General features: G+C 46.7%; 3 protein-coding genes across 4 annotated transcripts; 2 read left to right on the top strand and 1 right to left on the bottom strand.

Annotated features, from left to right (window-relative positions):
* The first annotated feature begins 934 nt into the window (after positions 1–934).
* On the top strand, positions 935–5,993 carry LOC118411412 (actin, muscle-like). Its single transcript, XM_035813683.1, has 7 exons — positions 935–1,084; positions 1,823–2,052; positions 2,560–2,713; positions 3,020–3,128; positions 3,557–3,718; positions 4,206–4,397; positions 4,809–5,993. The coding sequence occupies exons 2-7, from the start codon at positions 1,856–1,858 to the stop codon at positions 5,132–5,134; spliced, it is 1,140 nt and encodes a 379-aa protein (XP_035669576.1). The 5' UTR covers positions 935–1,084; positions 1,823–1,855; the 3' UTR covers positions 5,135–5,993.
* A 943-nt stretch (positions 5,994–6,936) lies between these two features.
* LOC118411876 (kelch-like protein 21) lies at positions 6,937–9,132 on the top strand. The gene is made up of 2 exons (XM_035814366.1): positions 6,937–8,013; positions 8,427–9,132. Exons 1-2 carry the CDS (start codon positions 6,937–6,939, stop codon positions 8,988–8,990), a joined length of 1,641 nt encoding a protein of 546 aa, XP_035670259.1. The 3' UTR covers positions 8,991–9,132.
* A 1,342-nt stretch (positions 9,133–10,474) lies between these two features.
* Positions 10,475–14,863, bottom strand: LOC118411403 (gastrula zinc finger protein XlCGF57.1-like). 2 transcript variants are annotated; one of them, XM_035813672.1, is made up of 3 exons: positions 14,722–14,863; positions 12,633–13,534; positions 10,475–12,548 (listed from the first exon to the last, which is right to left on the bottom strand). In XM_035813672.1, the coding sequence occupies exons 2-3, from the start codon at positions 13,526–13,528 to the stop codon at positions 12,053–12,055; spliced, it is 1,392 nt and encodes a 463-aa protein (XP_035669565.1). In that variant the 5' UTR covers positions 13,529–13,534; positions 14,722–14,863; the 3' UTR covers positions 10,475–12,052. The 2 variants fall into 2 exon arrangements, with proteins under 2 accessions (XP_035669565.1, XP_035669564.1); XM_035813671.1 differs by having other exon boundaries at positions 10,475–13,534.
* Between the last annotated feature and the right edge of the window lie 554 nt (positions 14,864–15,417).

Here is a 15,417-nt window from a genome sequence, read left to right as displayed (position 1 = left end):
AAATAAACAACAATCCACATGGATAGTAGGTTTTAAAATTAAATGCATGTATACGGGAAATCAGTACTCCCTTTGTTCGCTGTCTTTTTCTCTGTTCCATGCACATCAGTCGTGTACGACAGTCTTCCAACACTAAGTACCGAATGTACGGTTTTCCAGAGCTATAGAGAGACCGTTTGTTTTAGCTATGTACAGTGGTGTCTCCGGGACGAGGAAATAACGTCTTTTAATACCGGACAGAAACGATTAGCGTGACTTGAGACATCTTAAAGTAGTGGGGTACAGAACTGGAGGTATATGAACCGAACTTTTCTTTTAAGACATGTAATTTCCAACGTTTTAACAAGTAGTAATAGCAAAGACTGTTGGTCAGTAAGCATTGTCCCGCGTTGTGTTCTACTGGATCGGCATGAATATAAAAGTAAACTTACAAGTATGATTACTAGATATTAAAATCATTATTCATGCTCCATGAACTTCCATAGGAAGGCAAACAAAACTACCACAAACAGAGCTATTTTCGTTTCAACGCGTTATTATATTTTGCCAGTCCTGTAGCAGTTATGTGAAGGCCAAGAACCTAATAATATCCCCGGCTTTGCGCATCCCTATTGTTTTTGTACGACGTGCAGTTGTCGGTTATTACCGGTTGTGAGCCGACAGTCGGCTATTTTCGGCCGCCACCCCCGCGCCTTTGATATTCCTGACATAACTTCCCCCCGGAACAACTCTCGGCATTCCTTCAACAATAAACGCCCAATTCCGCCGGCATCCTCGGCTGTATGTCCCTGTGAATATTTCCCGCATTTTCGGCGCGTTTTCGGGACGTTTCCATCGGGGTGGGGGGCCTCCCCGCCCCGCCGGTGTTGTCTTTACCACCCGATCCGCGCGTGCGGGGACATAGCTGTGCCCGTATAAGGCAGACAGACGCTCACTCATCGACGCTTTTCTACGAAAATTCATTTCGGGAAATTCGCGACAATTTTGTATTTTCGCTCCTGTCCAAACTTTCGGGTGCGTATAAAAGGGCGGTCAGTGTGCAGCTCGGGACAACTGCTGGTCCTGTCTTCACTGGAGGTTTAAGGTACGACATGTCTTGTCTTTCTTCGTTTTCCTGTGTTTGTAGCCCATAGCATCGGGTCAGGGTGTGATCCGTGTATTGATATCGTAGTGTTGAAACCGTATCACTTGACGCTAATCCATGATAGCGTTCATTATTGATATCGTTTTCTGATTGGTGGGTGATATTACTTGGTCTTCGTCCTGTTTGGTGGTAACGTATTTTCAACTGAAAGATTGTTGAGAACTTCATCGTTCTTTCATTCAGTAGCTTTTATTGTCTGGTGTTCAAGCAGATATTGGGTTACAAAATTATCGTTCCATGATTGCAGAGTAGAAGAGTGTGATATTATTAGATCTCGCCTTGTTCGGCGGTAGCGTACGTTATAGCCGTAGAACTGAGAACTTGGCCGTTCTTCCATTCTGAATTCAGTCGCCGTTTTGTAGCACGTATTGTCCGATTTCCAAGCAGATGTTGGCATGCAAAATTGTCTCGTTTTTCTGACTGTCCCGCTCCATTTTTTCCTGACACGCAACAATCCCTGTTTCTACAGTCTACTGTATATCCCACCCTAACCGCTGTTATATATCCATATTTCCAGTTTGTACCGTAGAATCAAGGAGCTTTTAAAAACCCACAGTAACCGCCATAACCGTTGTTACCTCCATGAAATGTCATGGAATGGAGGTTATATTTAACATGTTATAACTTTATGTCCATACATGCCAGAAACTGATCTGAACTGTTATGTCCATATTCTAGTTTGTACTATATATCCAACCGTAACCCACCATCATGCTGGACGACGAAGAGGAGGAAGCCACCGCGCTGGTTTGCGATAACGGCTCCGGTATGTGCAAGGCCGGGTTTGCGGGGGACGACGCGCCGCGCTCCGTGTTCCCCTCCATCGTGGGCCGGCCCCGTCACCAGGGCGTCATGGTCGGCATGGGCCAGAAGGACGCGTACGTCGGGGACGAGGCACAGAGCAAGAGGTTCGTGTTCTGGTGTTAGTTTCGTTTTTATTTCATTTGATGATGACGATTATAATGTTTATGTGTGTGTGTATGTGATGTGCGCGAGCGCGCGTGTATCTGTGTTTGTGCACGTACGTGTATGTATACACGCGCGCGCGTGCGTGTGCGTGAGTGCGTGTGTGTGTGTGGTGGGGGGTGTTGACAGCATAGCTCTAAAAGCTGTCATCGGATTTTCATGATATTTGGTATGCTGGTTAATATTGGCCATACCTAGAAACCGGTTAGCGGATTGGTAGCGGTTTTCTATGGTACTGCAGCGGAACTTACGGGTTCTGGACCTGCTACGATCGCGACTTTTGAGTGACAGATTGGTCTTTTGTCATTTTGTCCTTAACTGTAAAAACGTGTACAGTTATAGACGCATTGGGCGTCACGCATATGATAGATGGTGCTACTAAGGTTCCTTGCGTTTATTAACAAGGCCTGAGTTCAGCCTTTACTGAAGTTTTGATGTCCGTCTTGCAGAGGCATCCTGACCCTGAAGTACCCGATCGAGCACGGCATCGTCACGAACTGGGACGACATGGAGAAGATCTGGCACCACACCTTCTACAACGAGCTGCGCGTGGCGCCCGAGGAGCATCCAACTCTGCTGACAGAGGCGCCGCTTAATCCTAAGGTAACTACATAATCAACCGATCAATAAATCAATCTATCAACGAAATGTTCACAAGTTTGCCAAATGAAATCAGCAAACTAAGCCCATGTAATTTAACTCAATCACTCAAAAGAGACTGAATTACTTCAAATTTGTTGGTAAAGAATAATCAACATACATGTAGTCAAATAAAATCAACGTCCTTCTTGTTACTAGTGTACGCCAAAGATACAAGCCATTATCAGCGTTGTTTAAAGATAAAGCTACGATATCAAGAGATATATCTGTGATCATGACAGCTGACACCACATGTGCCCCCCTCCCCAGGCTAACCGAGAGAAGATGACACAGATCATGTTCGAGACGTTTAACAGCCCGGCCATGTACGTGTGTATCCAGGCGGTGCTGTCTCTCTACGCCTCCGGCAGGACAACAGGTCAGGGAGCGTCTCTTGGTTTACTCACAAAGTTAATGCCTCCATAGCAGGCTCTCTGGGGCCGTCGTGCCGTTTTTCAGGCTTATATACACCTTTGCTGGCCATTTCTTTTTGGACTAGGTCGTTTGACCATAAGACCTAGTACAAAAAGAAATGGCCATCAAAAGTGTATCATATAAGCCCCAGAAGACGGGAAAATGGCCCCAGAGAGCCTGCTATGGAGGCTATTCGAAAGTTAGGTACTCATATTTTTACCTGAGTCGAGTGTAATAGGTGTAAATATCTTTCCCAAGCTTGTGCACAACATTGGTGCCTCCTTCAGATTCGAAGTTAACAACCCTAACCACAAGACCAATTTTGCCCTGTAATCAAAGCCCATCTACAATGGTTACAAACAAACAAACAAACATGTCCCTGTTTCTCCCCAGGTCTTGTGCTGGACTCCGGAGACGGCGTGTCCCACACAGTGCCCATCTATGAAGGTTACGCCATGCCGCACGCCATCCTGCGGCTGGACCTGGCCGGCAGGGAGCTGTCCAACTACCTCATGAGGGTCATGTGCGACCGCGGCTACTCATTCGTCACAACAGGTAGGTTTTTCATGAGTATTGGTGTAAGCTTTTCCCTCGTGGCAGGTCACAGAGAACAGAGGGACACAGATCAAGATCACGAACACAACTCCACATCACGAGTTTGTGTCTATCGTTCTTTTTTTTTTCTTCACGAAAACTCATCATACTAGCTAAGGTTTAGACCAGTGGGTTGTATACCAAAGGACTTTTGTGTGGGCAGGGCCATGTCCAATATACTGGCTGACAATAAGGAAGATAACGAAGATAGTAATACCGTTTTGAATATGTATTCCGTTGCAAGACGTGCGCTTCGAGGCTGTACATGTAAGACCTATAACAGCAAAGCTTACAATCTCCGTCTACCACAACAAGGAGTTAAGCTCAGCAGACACTTACTCAGCAGAGATTGAGTCTACCCATCTTCTTTGTGCATTCATGAACAAACACAGTCTATTCCAGCTTCTGGAGGGTGTCTGAATTAACGTTTTTCCCTCCTCCCCCCCAGCCGAACGTGAGATCGTCCGTGACATCAAGGAGAAGCTGGGCTACGTCGCGCTGGACTTCGAGCAGGAGATGCTGACCGCGGCCACCTCCACGTCCCTGGAGAAGAGCTACGAGCTGCCTGACGGACAGGTCATCACCATCGGCAACGAGAGGTTCCGCTGTGCAGAGGCGCTCTTCCAGCCCTCCTTCCTTGGTAAGTAGGGATCTTCAGGATTCAGGAATGAGTGAATGAATGAGGGAATGGATAAGGGAATAAATGAATGAATGAGCTGCCTGTCGGACGGACAATCTTCATGAATAAGGGAATGAGCGAGCTAGGCTAGGTTTATTTATTTCAGTCGACCTTTGTTCTCAATATCTCAGAATTTGTTGTGTTATAATAATAATCTTTATTGCAAATTCATGCCCGAGGGCTAATTGCATACAAAGTAAAGTAGTAGTGGTATACATAAACATAATTAACAAAGAAGGGAAATGATATTCATAAATAAATCATGTTATATGTTGCACTACGTCGAGGTCCCCTCTAAGGAATGACTGAAGTCGGTACGTTATGGCGAAACAAATAACCAGAAACCGAAACTTCCAATCTCCTCCTCCCCAGGAATGGAGTCTGCCGGCATACACGAGACGTGTTATAACGCCATCATGAAGTGCGACATCGACGTGCGGAAGGACCTGTACGCCAACACCGTGCTGTCCGGCGGCACCACCATGTTCCCTGGCATAGGGGACCGTATGCAGAAGGAGATGGTGGCCCTGGCGCCCAGCACCATGAAGATCAAGATCATCGCTCCTCCCGAGAGGAAGTACTCCGTGTGGATCGGCGGGTCCATCCTCTCCTCCCTCTCCACCTTCCAGACCATGTGGATCACCAAACAGGAGTACGACGAGTCGGGTCCGGCCATCGTGCACAGAAAGTGTTTCTAAACTCCCGTCAAAAGTTTTAGTCTCTATTTTTCATTCTATCATCGTGTCATTTCGTCTTACCTCTGTCACCGGTCCTGCCAGGGCATCCTCACTCCCCAGGGCACAAAGTCCCGCGAGGGGCATTGCCCAGTAATGTGTAGATGTAGATGTAGATGTAGATGTGTCATGTCAGACTCCATCAGACCATGTCTAATGTTACGGTACTAACATTCATCCAGTGTGTGTTCGTTAACCCGACCATCATGTAGTCCTCCATTTGTACTGTCAAAAATCTCGTAAAAAGTGTGAACGTCTAGATCCATGCTGTCCAGTCGTGTAATATCACCAACAAACATTTCATTTAGAAGAATGTTTAGTAGTAGTCATGCGCCATGCATGGAAGAGACCTGTCTCACACGATACTATAATGTTACACTGTTCTTAATGTATAGTTTTAGAGCCTCGTTATATTTTGTGCGTGTCTTTATGCTTACATTCTAAACCATTTCATGGGTATGGCAGTTTACTAAACTGTACATGGATCTTTTTAGTGTAGCGATAGTGTAGCATTCTGTGTTAGATTTAATGGTCACAAACTGTTTCCTAATGTGACAAATTTGGAAAAAATGCATTCACTTGAAAACCGCCATATCTTGGGCACGCTACAGTCATTGTTGATTTATTCCGTAACAAGACGATAGACAAAATGATAGCGTTATATTTACAGTATCCACGTTCTATGAGCTTTGCCCACAGCTGAAATATGTACATGTATCTGAAGAAGTTAGTTCATGTGTCAATATATCATGTCGATATCGCGGACCAAACTTTATATTTGTAACTCTGGTATTTTGAAATAAATATTTCATATTTAGCGGAACTGGTATGTCTGTTGTCTATTCTTCTATCAACACAATGAAAGATCCCACAAACCTTTGGAAGTTCTACTTTTAAAATCTAGAAGAGAAACAGTTGAACGTAGCATACTCTAACAGCTAAAGGATACGCAATGTACCATTTCTATAGATGCCTACTAGAGCTATAAGATCAATCATACAGCAACGCGGGATATACAATATTCACTTGACCTGATTCTTGAAAGCGTCAGATGCTAGCTTCGTGTCTGATCGAACATAGACGGAGCTCGGTTTAGAAAGAGCTCTCCATGTCATGCAGTAAAGATTGCGTTAACGCCAAAATCCCAGGTAGTTAAGTCACAACAGCTGTAATAAGAACGTTTTGTTGATGCAGTTGGTCCGGCGAACTGGTACTGCCCCCTAGCCGTAACTGTTGGTACTGCAAGTGGCGTTGCCTCATAGATATAGCACATTCCATCGGGCTAAAGATAGAATCGCGCCGCAGAAGGTCGGGGTGACGTGGTTTACAGTACATGGCGTGTTCACATAGGAGAGAAGTGTTTATGCCTGCGTAAACAACAAAGGGCTCGGGTTGTACGCCCTCTACAGAAGTGCCACAAAACAGCCCCTTTCTTTCAACTCACCACGGAAACCGTGGTAACGGTTAGTCACGATCAGTACCTGCTGTGATCAGTACCGCACTCGGGTGTCCCAGTCGTGGAGGGACTGTGAGGTTTCGCAACCGGTGCTTGCCATCATGACTTTGATCAGCAACTGAATAAATACGCTGTCTGAGCAGTATCATTTCTAAACGTACAGCGAAGAAGGAAGGGGCTGTTTTCACCTATTTCTCTGCAAAACTGGGCCGATGATGATGCTTCGAATAGAGTGACCTGAGTTGACAACAACCAATCAGATGTTTGCAAACGTTTCTGATCACTAATCAATCACCCGGCCATCATCACCATGGCAACGCTTGACGCTGACGCAGAGGAGGAAGTCGCCGATCGTCTGCAGTACAGTTTCAGTGCCGACGGAGACTTGCACTTCCGGGACAAAGGTCACACCTCCCTGATCGTTTCTGGGATCCTGGATGGAGAGTCCACCGGGTTTAAACAGCTGGTGCGGGACAGGGCTGCTGAAATCGCGTTGAAATCTGATGCTGCAGATGACCTTGATCTTGACAGGCACGCCGAAGTTTTAGGCATTCTTCAAGGATGGAGGAAGACGGGAGAGAACTGTGACGTCATTCTGTGTGTTGGTGAGCGGGATATCCCATGCCACCGCGCGGTAATGGCTGCCGGAAGTCCGTACTTCAAACTGCTGCTTCTCGGAGGCTTCGCGGAGAGCTGTCAGGAAAGGGTTCGTCTCGAGGCGGTTTGTCCCGAAACGGTGGAGCAAATCGTGTGCTACGTTTACAGCGGGCGCGTGACGGTGTCACGTGACAGCGCGGAGGGACTGCTGCACGGCTCCACCATGTTCCAGCTGCCGGCAGTCACGGAGGCCTGCTGCCGATTCTTCCTGCACAGTCTGGACCCGGGGAACTGCTTCGACATCAGGGCGCTGGCCGAGGCGTACTACTGCACGGAACTAGCTAAAGACGTCACAGGGTACGTCATGAACAACTTTCCCGCCATTTCTCACACGGAACGATTTGAACGCCTGACCTGCGAGGAGCTGGTCGATGTCATCACGAGTCAGACCTGCCATTGGTCGAAGGAAACTCTGCTGGAATCCGTCCTAAGATGGGTAAAATCGTCCAAAGAGGAGCGACTTGGAAATCTACCGGAATTGCTTTCCAAGCTAGATCTAAGATTGATCAAAGAAACGTACTTTGAAAACGTGGTTCAAAAAGAGCGCGTCCTGACCGAATCTGAAGAAAGCGCCAAGATTGTCGCCGACGCTAAGTCGGCGATAGAAGAACGGAAACTGGAGTCAGGTGACTCTCGTGAGATCATTGTGCAGGTTGGCGGGCTGAGCGGCAGTGAGAGGGTACAGCAGACGGCGGGGGTGTACGGGAACGCCACAGACAAGGTCACGGAGGTCAGGGAATGAATGAATGTATGATCTATGATCTAACGAACGAACGAACGAATGAGTGATAGCATTGAAGTTCGTCTGAGTTTAAACATTAAACTTTGAGAAAAATGAATTATTCTTGACTCAAGAAATTTTACTCACCGGAATTTTCGACCGAATCTCTCGATCTTCTTCGGCCATATCATGATCCAGGTTCTGTAGACACGTGACTTTTTCGCACATATAACGTCATACTGGGTCGAAGTTCGTCGGAATTCGGTACCGCCGCCGGTCCCGATTAAGATAAACGAATGGTTTATGCACGAATCAATGCATGGATGGTCGCACGGATGGATAGATGAATGTTATATGTTTTGTTGAAATGATGATACAGGGCAGCATACTCTAAACTGTACATGTCCACTGTACCTGCACAGGTGGACTGCCTGGACCCGGACTCCATGCGCTGGGCGTCCCTGACTCACCTGCCGGGTCACCTGAAGTACTTCACGCACAACGTCACTGCGCTGGACGCCGACGTCTACGTCCTGTCCACGTCCGAGGACGAGCAGGTGACGGAAATGTGGCGCTACATGACGCAAACTAACGTCTGGGCCAGACTCCACAACCCACGTCACCACCACAGGGCGACCGTCGGCATGGCAACGCTGGAAGGACGAGTCTACGTCATCGGGGACCGCCTGAAGGCCGGCACTGACGTCACGACCAATGAGGCTTACTCTCCCTCCATGAACCAATGGGAGGCCGTGCCTCACGTCCATGTCAGCGTGTTCAAGTTCACCATGGTAACGTGTGGCGGGAAACTCTACCTGATCGGCTACTCTGGGGACGACGGCATCGTCCGTGTGCAGACGTACAGTCCTGGGGACGAGAACTGGCAGGTTGTTGTTTATTTGTTTATACTTTTAGATATAGTTTGGCTATTCAAAACGCACAGCCAGGGCTGCCCAACTACCCTGTGGCTATTTACAAAGGGCTAACCCTGCTGACAAAGAAAAAGTCATTACGATGGAATTTGATATGGACAGCTTAACACACTGAAGCAGACATTCAGACCTCACAGAGTATGCGGCATGGAAAGGGGGAACAATCTACTAGAAGGCGGCTACAGTGGTCGTTGACAATTTGATCCATGTATACCTTTGTGTTGGAAGAAAGTTAAGCATTGTACTATATATGATTACTACAAACACAGATGAGCTTCCATGATAATGATCTACAACACTTCTTAAAACTTAATACGTAAAACCTACCATCCGTAATAGCCTTTGTTCACACAATTACTCGCTGGCTGGGGTTAATGACCCCTCCTAGGGCGGCGGCAGTAGTAGGACCGGCTGCTAGGAGCGCGATTTTAGTCAGGCTACCGTCTGTGAATGTTCCAGGTGTTCTGGGTGCCCGACTACCACGCCATGAAACGCCAGTTCCAGTCGGTGTCCTGCGGGAGTCTCATCTACCTCATGCCGGTCTCCCGCGCGTACAAGATGTACGCCCTGGACACGCACTTCCGCGCATGGCTGCAGGTCAGAAACCCCAAACAGAGCCACCTGCAGTGCGGGTGGACCACGCTAGGCGGCAGGATCTGGCTGACGGGCGGCCGCGAGTTCCACTTCTACCACAATCCTAACGTTTGTTTGTTTGTTTATCTATATCATCTAATGGTACTTTTCAATGTGCTCTGGGGTAGAATCCCGAACAAAAGCCGTATCTATCAACTGAAAAGTCAGTCAAAGTTACGACAAAAGTAACAAAAAGTTCCACATGTTACGCTCGTCTATTTTAATTATTTTACATACCGGTCATGAGGTTCCATACATGGAGCTTGATATGAGGTCCTATTTGTGACAACGACAGAAAAAAATCCGAAAAAAATATACTTGGTATTCGTCTTGGCACTGTACTCGTACTATTTGTTTTCGCGCAGTAGATGTGTCAGTCTATATAGACTAATTAGTAGAAGCAGAAGTTGTGGGATTTCAATAGTACGTCGACATGGACATATTATCAAAATCCCATTACTTCTGCTTTTATGTCGGGATTCTGACCCCTTGTATACAAAAGTCTCCGTAACCATGTCTGGGTGAACTGCATCATTCCTTGTAATGAAACATTATAGCGCGCTGTTCTCTCCCTCAGATCGAGTGCTACGACCCGCAGGACGAGACCTGGACCATCGTGGGCGCGCAGACCTCGGGGATCCGGCGCGGGCACGTGTGTGTAGCGGTGCGCTGCTGCGGGTGGATCGGGGAGAGGCTGCGGCAGGGCCCGAGCACGCGCACAGCCCGACCCGGGGAGCTGGCCTGGATGGACGAACTGCTGGCCGCGCAGTGGACTCACTACGGGCTGCAGACAGGCCGGGAGTTCGGGGTGCCTCTCGACATAGACAGCGAGTAAAGAATAAAATGGGTGTTTCAAACTATGTACAGTTGCTGGAAACTGCAAACTACACCGTAACAAATTTGCAGGAAACTTTTATTTGTTGTGAAATTGTTTATTATTATTCTAAATAAGCTACTAATATAATGATAAACTGTGCATATTTCATAGATCAGAGCGACGCCAGTAAATTTGTGGTTGTAATAAAAAATAAATACACAAAAAGGCTGTTGAGCACACAGAAGTCTAAGAACAGACTTGTGGCGCGGTCACATAAGAATTTGATGTCATAGGATTTTCAAGCAGGCCGTGGCAGAACCAACTACCAGCAAGGATCCAAAACAGCATTTTGTGTACCAAGACATTCAAACTTTGCAGGAGACGTACATTTTAGTCCTCCAAAATGCCAAAAGTTTGCGATCGTACGACGATCGCATGACACACGTGACCACGCCCTAAAGGGCAGCCTATACGGTACGACTACAGACTTTTACTTGACATAGAAAACAATAATTGAGAGTGACAACGTCACCGCCTACTACAGTCTAAGTGACGGAACGTACGTACTAATACACATAAAAGTCTAAGTGACAGAACGTGCTAATACATGTACACATCAGAAGTGTTTTCGGCCATAGAGTAAATAGTACAAATCAGCTACAATATGAGCAAATATGCACCGTAGATCAGTTTTGTGGTTCCCAGAGGATGTGATCCATATAATCAAATCAACATGGCCTAATGTGTATATTCCAAACATCTACCTACATCTATGTGTATGATTACAATGATATAATAAATGATATACTTCTCCACTTAAGTATGCCGTGCGCATAGTGTGCTTAATGAAATTTTCGACAAAATTCTTTTCTACTGTCTCCAAGTACATGTCACAGCAGAATTGGCAATTAACCATGGCTACACTACACCCGTTGATCTTCTGTAGTCCTACCATAGATGGTCTCCACCTGGTCATTCAAATTGATGGTACCAAAGCGTCATCTACCAGGTAGTATCAGTACTGCAGCCAGACAAACAATCCAGCTGTCAAAATTATGGTCAGCAGCTTCTGACATAAAATTTGCCACTTCTTCTGTAAACATGTGCTATCATGTCTCTTATTTGAAACCTGGCTTACAAGGCAGAGACAATTTTACCATAGTCAGTACGGACCAATGGAGCCCATGGAGACAAGGTATCAACAACTTATGGGAAAGTGCAGCATCGTTTGCAGACTCTATGTATGAGTTATGGCCTCTTCGCAGACTTGTGGGTTTACTGACGGGGTTGTGTTGATTCCTGATTTTCAACGCAGGCTAAGGTTGAACACTAAAAGCTAGCCAAGAACTTCCTCATTTGAGAATATTAGCCCAAGTGGAAAATCACAAATCAGCGCTCCCGTAAAAAAGAAAAGCCAGTGCTGCTAGAAGTCTGCGAAGGAGGCTAACGTGTCAGCCATTTTAGAAGCTCAGTCTGTTTTGCTATTTTCTGATGGACTACATACAGGCAGTCCTCTTAGTGCCTGTTTTTTTTCACTGGTCTTCTTTTGAGATGCCAAGGAGACCTGGCACAAGAAATTGATTAAAACAATTTCAAATCAAACAAAATGCACATCATGTAAATACTTGTAGAGCTTATACAGGAGGTTGAGAACAGTGGGTTTCTCTCAGTAGTGAGTGGCCATGTGCCTTGCCAAACTTCCCTTCCTATGTGTGCAGTACTCACACAGCTCACACTTGTACGGCTTGTTTCCTGTGTGTATCTTCATGTGCCTCGATAGGTTGGACTTGGTCGTCCTGAATCCACACTCCCCACACAGGTAGGGTTTTTCACCAGTGTGCTCTTCTATGTGTCTAGTCAAGCACCCTTTCCAAGCAGTGCAGTAGTCACACTGGTCACACCTGTACGGCTTCTCTCCTGTGTGCACCCTCATGTGTTTTGTGAGGTAGGCCTGGCTGACTGTAGTGTAGCCACACTCCTTACATATGTAGGGTATAACACCGGTGTGTTTTGTCCTGTGTATGTCCAAGTCACCTTTCTTTGACGAGTAGTAGTCACACTGGTCACACTTGTATGTCTTGTACGGCTTCTGTTCTGTATCATTCACACAATGTATCCTCTGTATGTGTTTGGAGAGACATGCCTTGATAGCTGTTCTGTACCCACACTCCCCACACATGAAGGGTTTCTCACCGGTGTGTTTTGACATGTGGATATTCAAGCATTGTTTCTGAGCCGTCCTGTACCCACACTCCCCACACATGAAGGGCTTCTCACCTGTGTGTTTTGACATGTGGATATTCAAGCATTGTTTCTGAGCCGTCCTGAACCCACACTCCCCACACATGTAGGGTTTCTCACCGGTGTGTCTAGCCATGTGTCCTGTCAAACTTTCTTTCCAGACTGTAGAATAGTCACACTGGTCACACTTGTACGGTTTTCCCCCTCCATGTTTTGCCATGTGTACCCTAAGATACTCTTTCTGAACAGCAGAAAAGTCACACTGGTCACATTTGTGCGGCTTTTCCTCTGCTGACAGATGTTTAAACATGTGTCGCTTCAGATGGTTTTTACGGCTTGTTGAATAATCACACTTATCACACTTGTAAGGTCTTTCTCCCGTGTGCACAGCCATATGGTTACTAAGGTGGTTCGAGTTATGTGTTCTGTACTCACACAGGGAGCAGGCAAAGGGTTTCTCTCCACTATGGGTTTTCTTGTGGTGGTAGAGCCTGTACTTGTCTGCATACCTTAGACCGCACTCCTCACACGCAAAGGGTTTCTCACCGGTGTGCACGTACATGTGTCTCGCCAAACTGACTTTCCAGGCTGTAGAAAAGTCACACTGCTCACACTTGTACCTCTTCTCCTTTGTTTGAGCCGTAGGTCGTGTTGGCGCGTCAGGCCTCTCACCTGTCCCAGAGTGGTGCTCACCTGAAATGGCAGGTTTCCCATCTTCCCTTTCCTGGCGAAGATTAGGCCGTGCTACTTGGGTTAAGTTAGTCTGGCTGCTTCCCATGCCCAGCGGTCGTGCTTCAACCCTGTCGACCTTCACACTTTGTCGGCTGCCAACTAGAACCTCGGTAGGAGACTCGGAACTGACCAGAACTTCAGTAGGAGACCTAGAACCCGATGATGCCATCCTGACCTGTAGGGGATGCAACATTACGTCATCTTCCGTTCTTTCTATTCAGTTATCTTCAGTAGTAAATCAGCCAGCTTACATCTGATCAATTAAATGACATAGTATGCATAGTTCTCAATGGTTTCACCAATGAAAAAAAGGCACGCAATGAACGGTTACGGGAACCCAATTCACTGTTACGGGGCAAAAGTACGGTCTACATGTGTAAACACAATAAAAGAGGGCATTAGAATAGGCTAGTCCAGGATGAAAACGTTACGAAAAACAATACCACAAGATCACATTTCCTTGTCATCCCATCCCATCACTTCATACAACACACTGATCCGTCAAATCCAAAATTACGTCACACTTCCCGTCATACACCGTAAAATAAAATGACGGCGCCCGTAAATGCTAACAAAAACAGTACAGGTTCTGTAAATACAGATTCTCTCGCGACTCCCTAGCCCTTTAAAACGGTAGCCCTTACGCCAGGAAAGGTGACAAGCCCGATCTCTATTTGCACCGGTTTTCTGATTATCTATCCCGCTGTGCGAGAGATAATCAAGGCCCGCGTGCTGTGTATGGCGTATTGGAATCCAGTCTACTACTGGCTCGGCCTACCGTAGTTAGTGTAGGCTCTCTACGGGGCCAGTGTAGCTCTCAGCCGCCGGGGTAATCATTCACACCCGGTAGGATTTTCACGCGGTTAGACTTTGCCCAGTGGGAGTTAATTGCCGGCCAGCAGGATGGCAAAATTAACTCTTACCGTGCAAAACTCCTACCGGGTGTGAAAGATTACCCCGGCGGTGGAAAGACACCCCCCCCCCCCTGCCCGAAGGTAGCCTGGCCAATCCACGGTAGACTGGATTCCAGGTTATGTACGGGCCGAAGAGATGCGACTATAGCACGGCGGTCTGGTACTCAGGCTAGCGACTTCCCTGTCACAGTCAGCTGATAGAAGACTCTAAGGAGCAGTTGATGAGGAGCGGTTCCATAGTAAAAACTCCTCCCAAACCGAAAATGTTTACTCTACTCTATCCCGTACTATGTACTATAGTACCCCCCCCCCCCCCCCCACACACACACACACGCCAGCTATACACAAATTCCCGACAAATTAATTACCCTGTTTTAATCAAATGGCTCCGGACTATGTTTTTCTTAACGCAAGTGTAGAGTCACAAAGACAGTATTTAGTAGCATACCTTTCTGTTCCTGCTTCAATGGAGAGTACGTCAGTAGTCACAAAACTTCCTTCAAACTCTAAGAAAATTCCCACGACGCGCAACGAATTCCCAGACGTCAGCGACCGAACAGATCACGTCGAATGTTAGGGTCTTACTTGAACTGAAGTATAGGTACGGTAATATGTATGTACAAGGAGGTTGGGGTATGTAACAGGGTGAAATAGCAAGGAGACCTCGTTGGCAACAGTGATGTTTGTTTTATGACGACTCGCTTTCACACCTTGTGCATTATGTATGCATGTCGGCACCCTTTGATGTTGCAGCTGCTGGTCCATGTGTTCATTCTGTCTGCCAGTCCTACTCTACAAGACAAAAGGGTTGTCTGCCAAACGAAATCTTGCACTTGTATGTTAGGAATAGCAGGACTGGCTCATCAATATCAATAGAGTAATGCCGCCAGATTAGCGATAAAGACACGTGTATGTTTGATTAGTATACTCAAACCAAGGAGGTTGAAAGACCCCTCTTTCAACCTCCTTGCTCAAACAGACAGAAATAATAATGGTTTACAGCCGTTTATTTCTTATCGCACCACACGGTAAAGGTAGTAGGGCAGTTGTTAGGACCCTAAACTGTACTGCCGCGTTACTTCAAGGAGCTTTTATCAGGATAAAAGCTCCTTGGTTACTTACATGTGTTAGAAGCAGAAGATGA

This window comes from Branchiostoma floridae, chromosome 3, assembly GCF_000003815.2.
Source record: "Branchiostoma floridae strain S238N-H82 chromosome 3, Bfl_VNyyK, whole genome shotgun sequence".
Classification (NCBI taxonomy): Eukaryota; Metazoa; Chordata; class Leptocardii; order Amphioxiformes; family Branchiostomatidae; genus Branchiostoma; species Branchiostoma floridae.
This window is presented reverse-complemented; position numbering and strand designations above follow the sequence as displayed.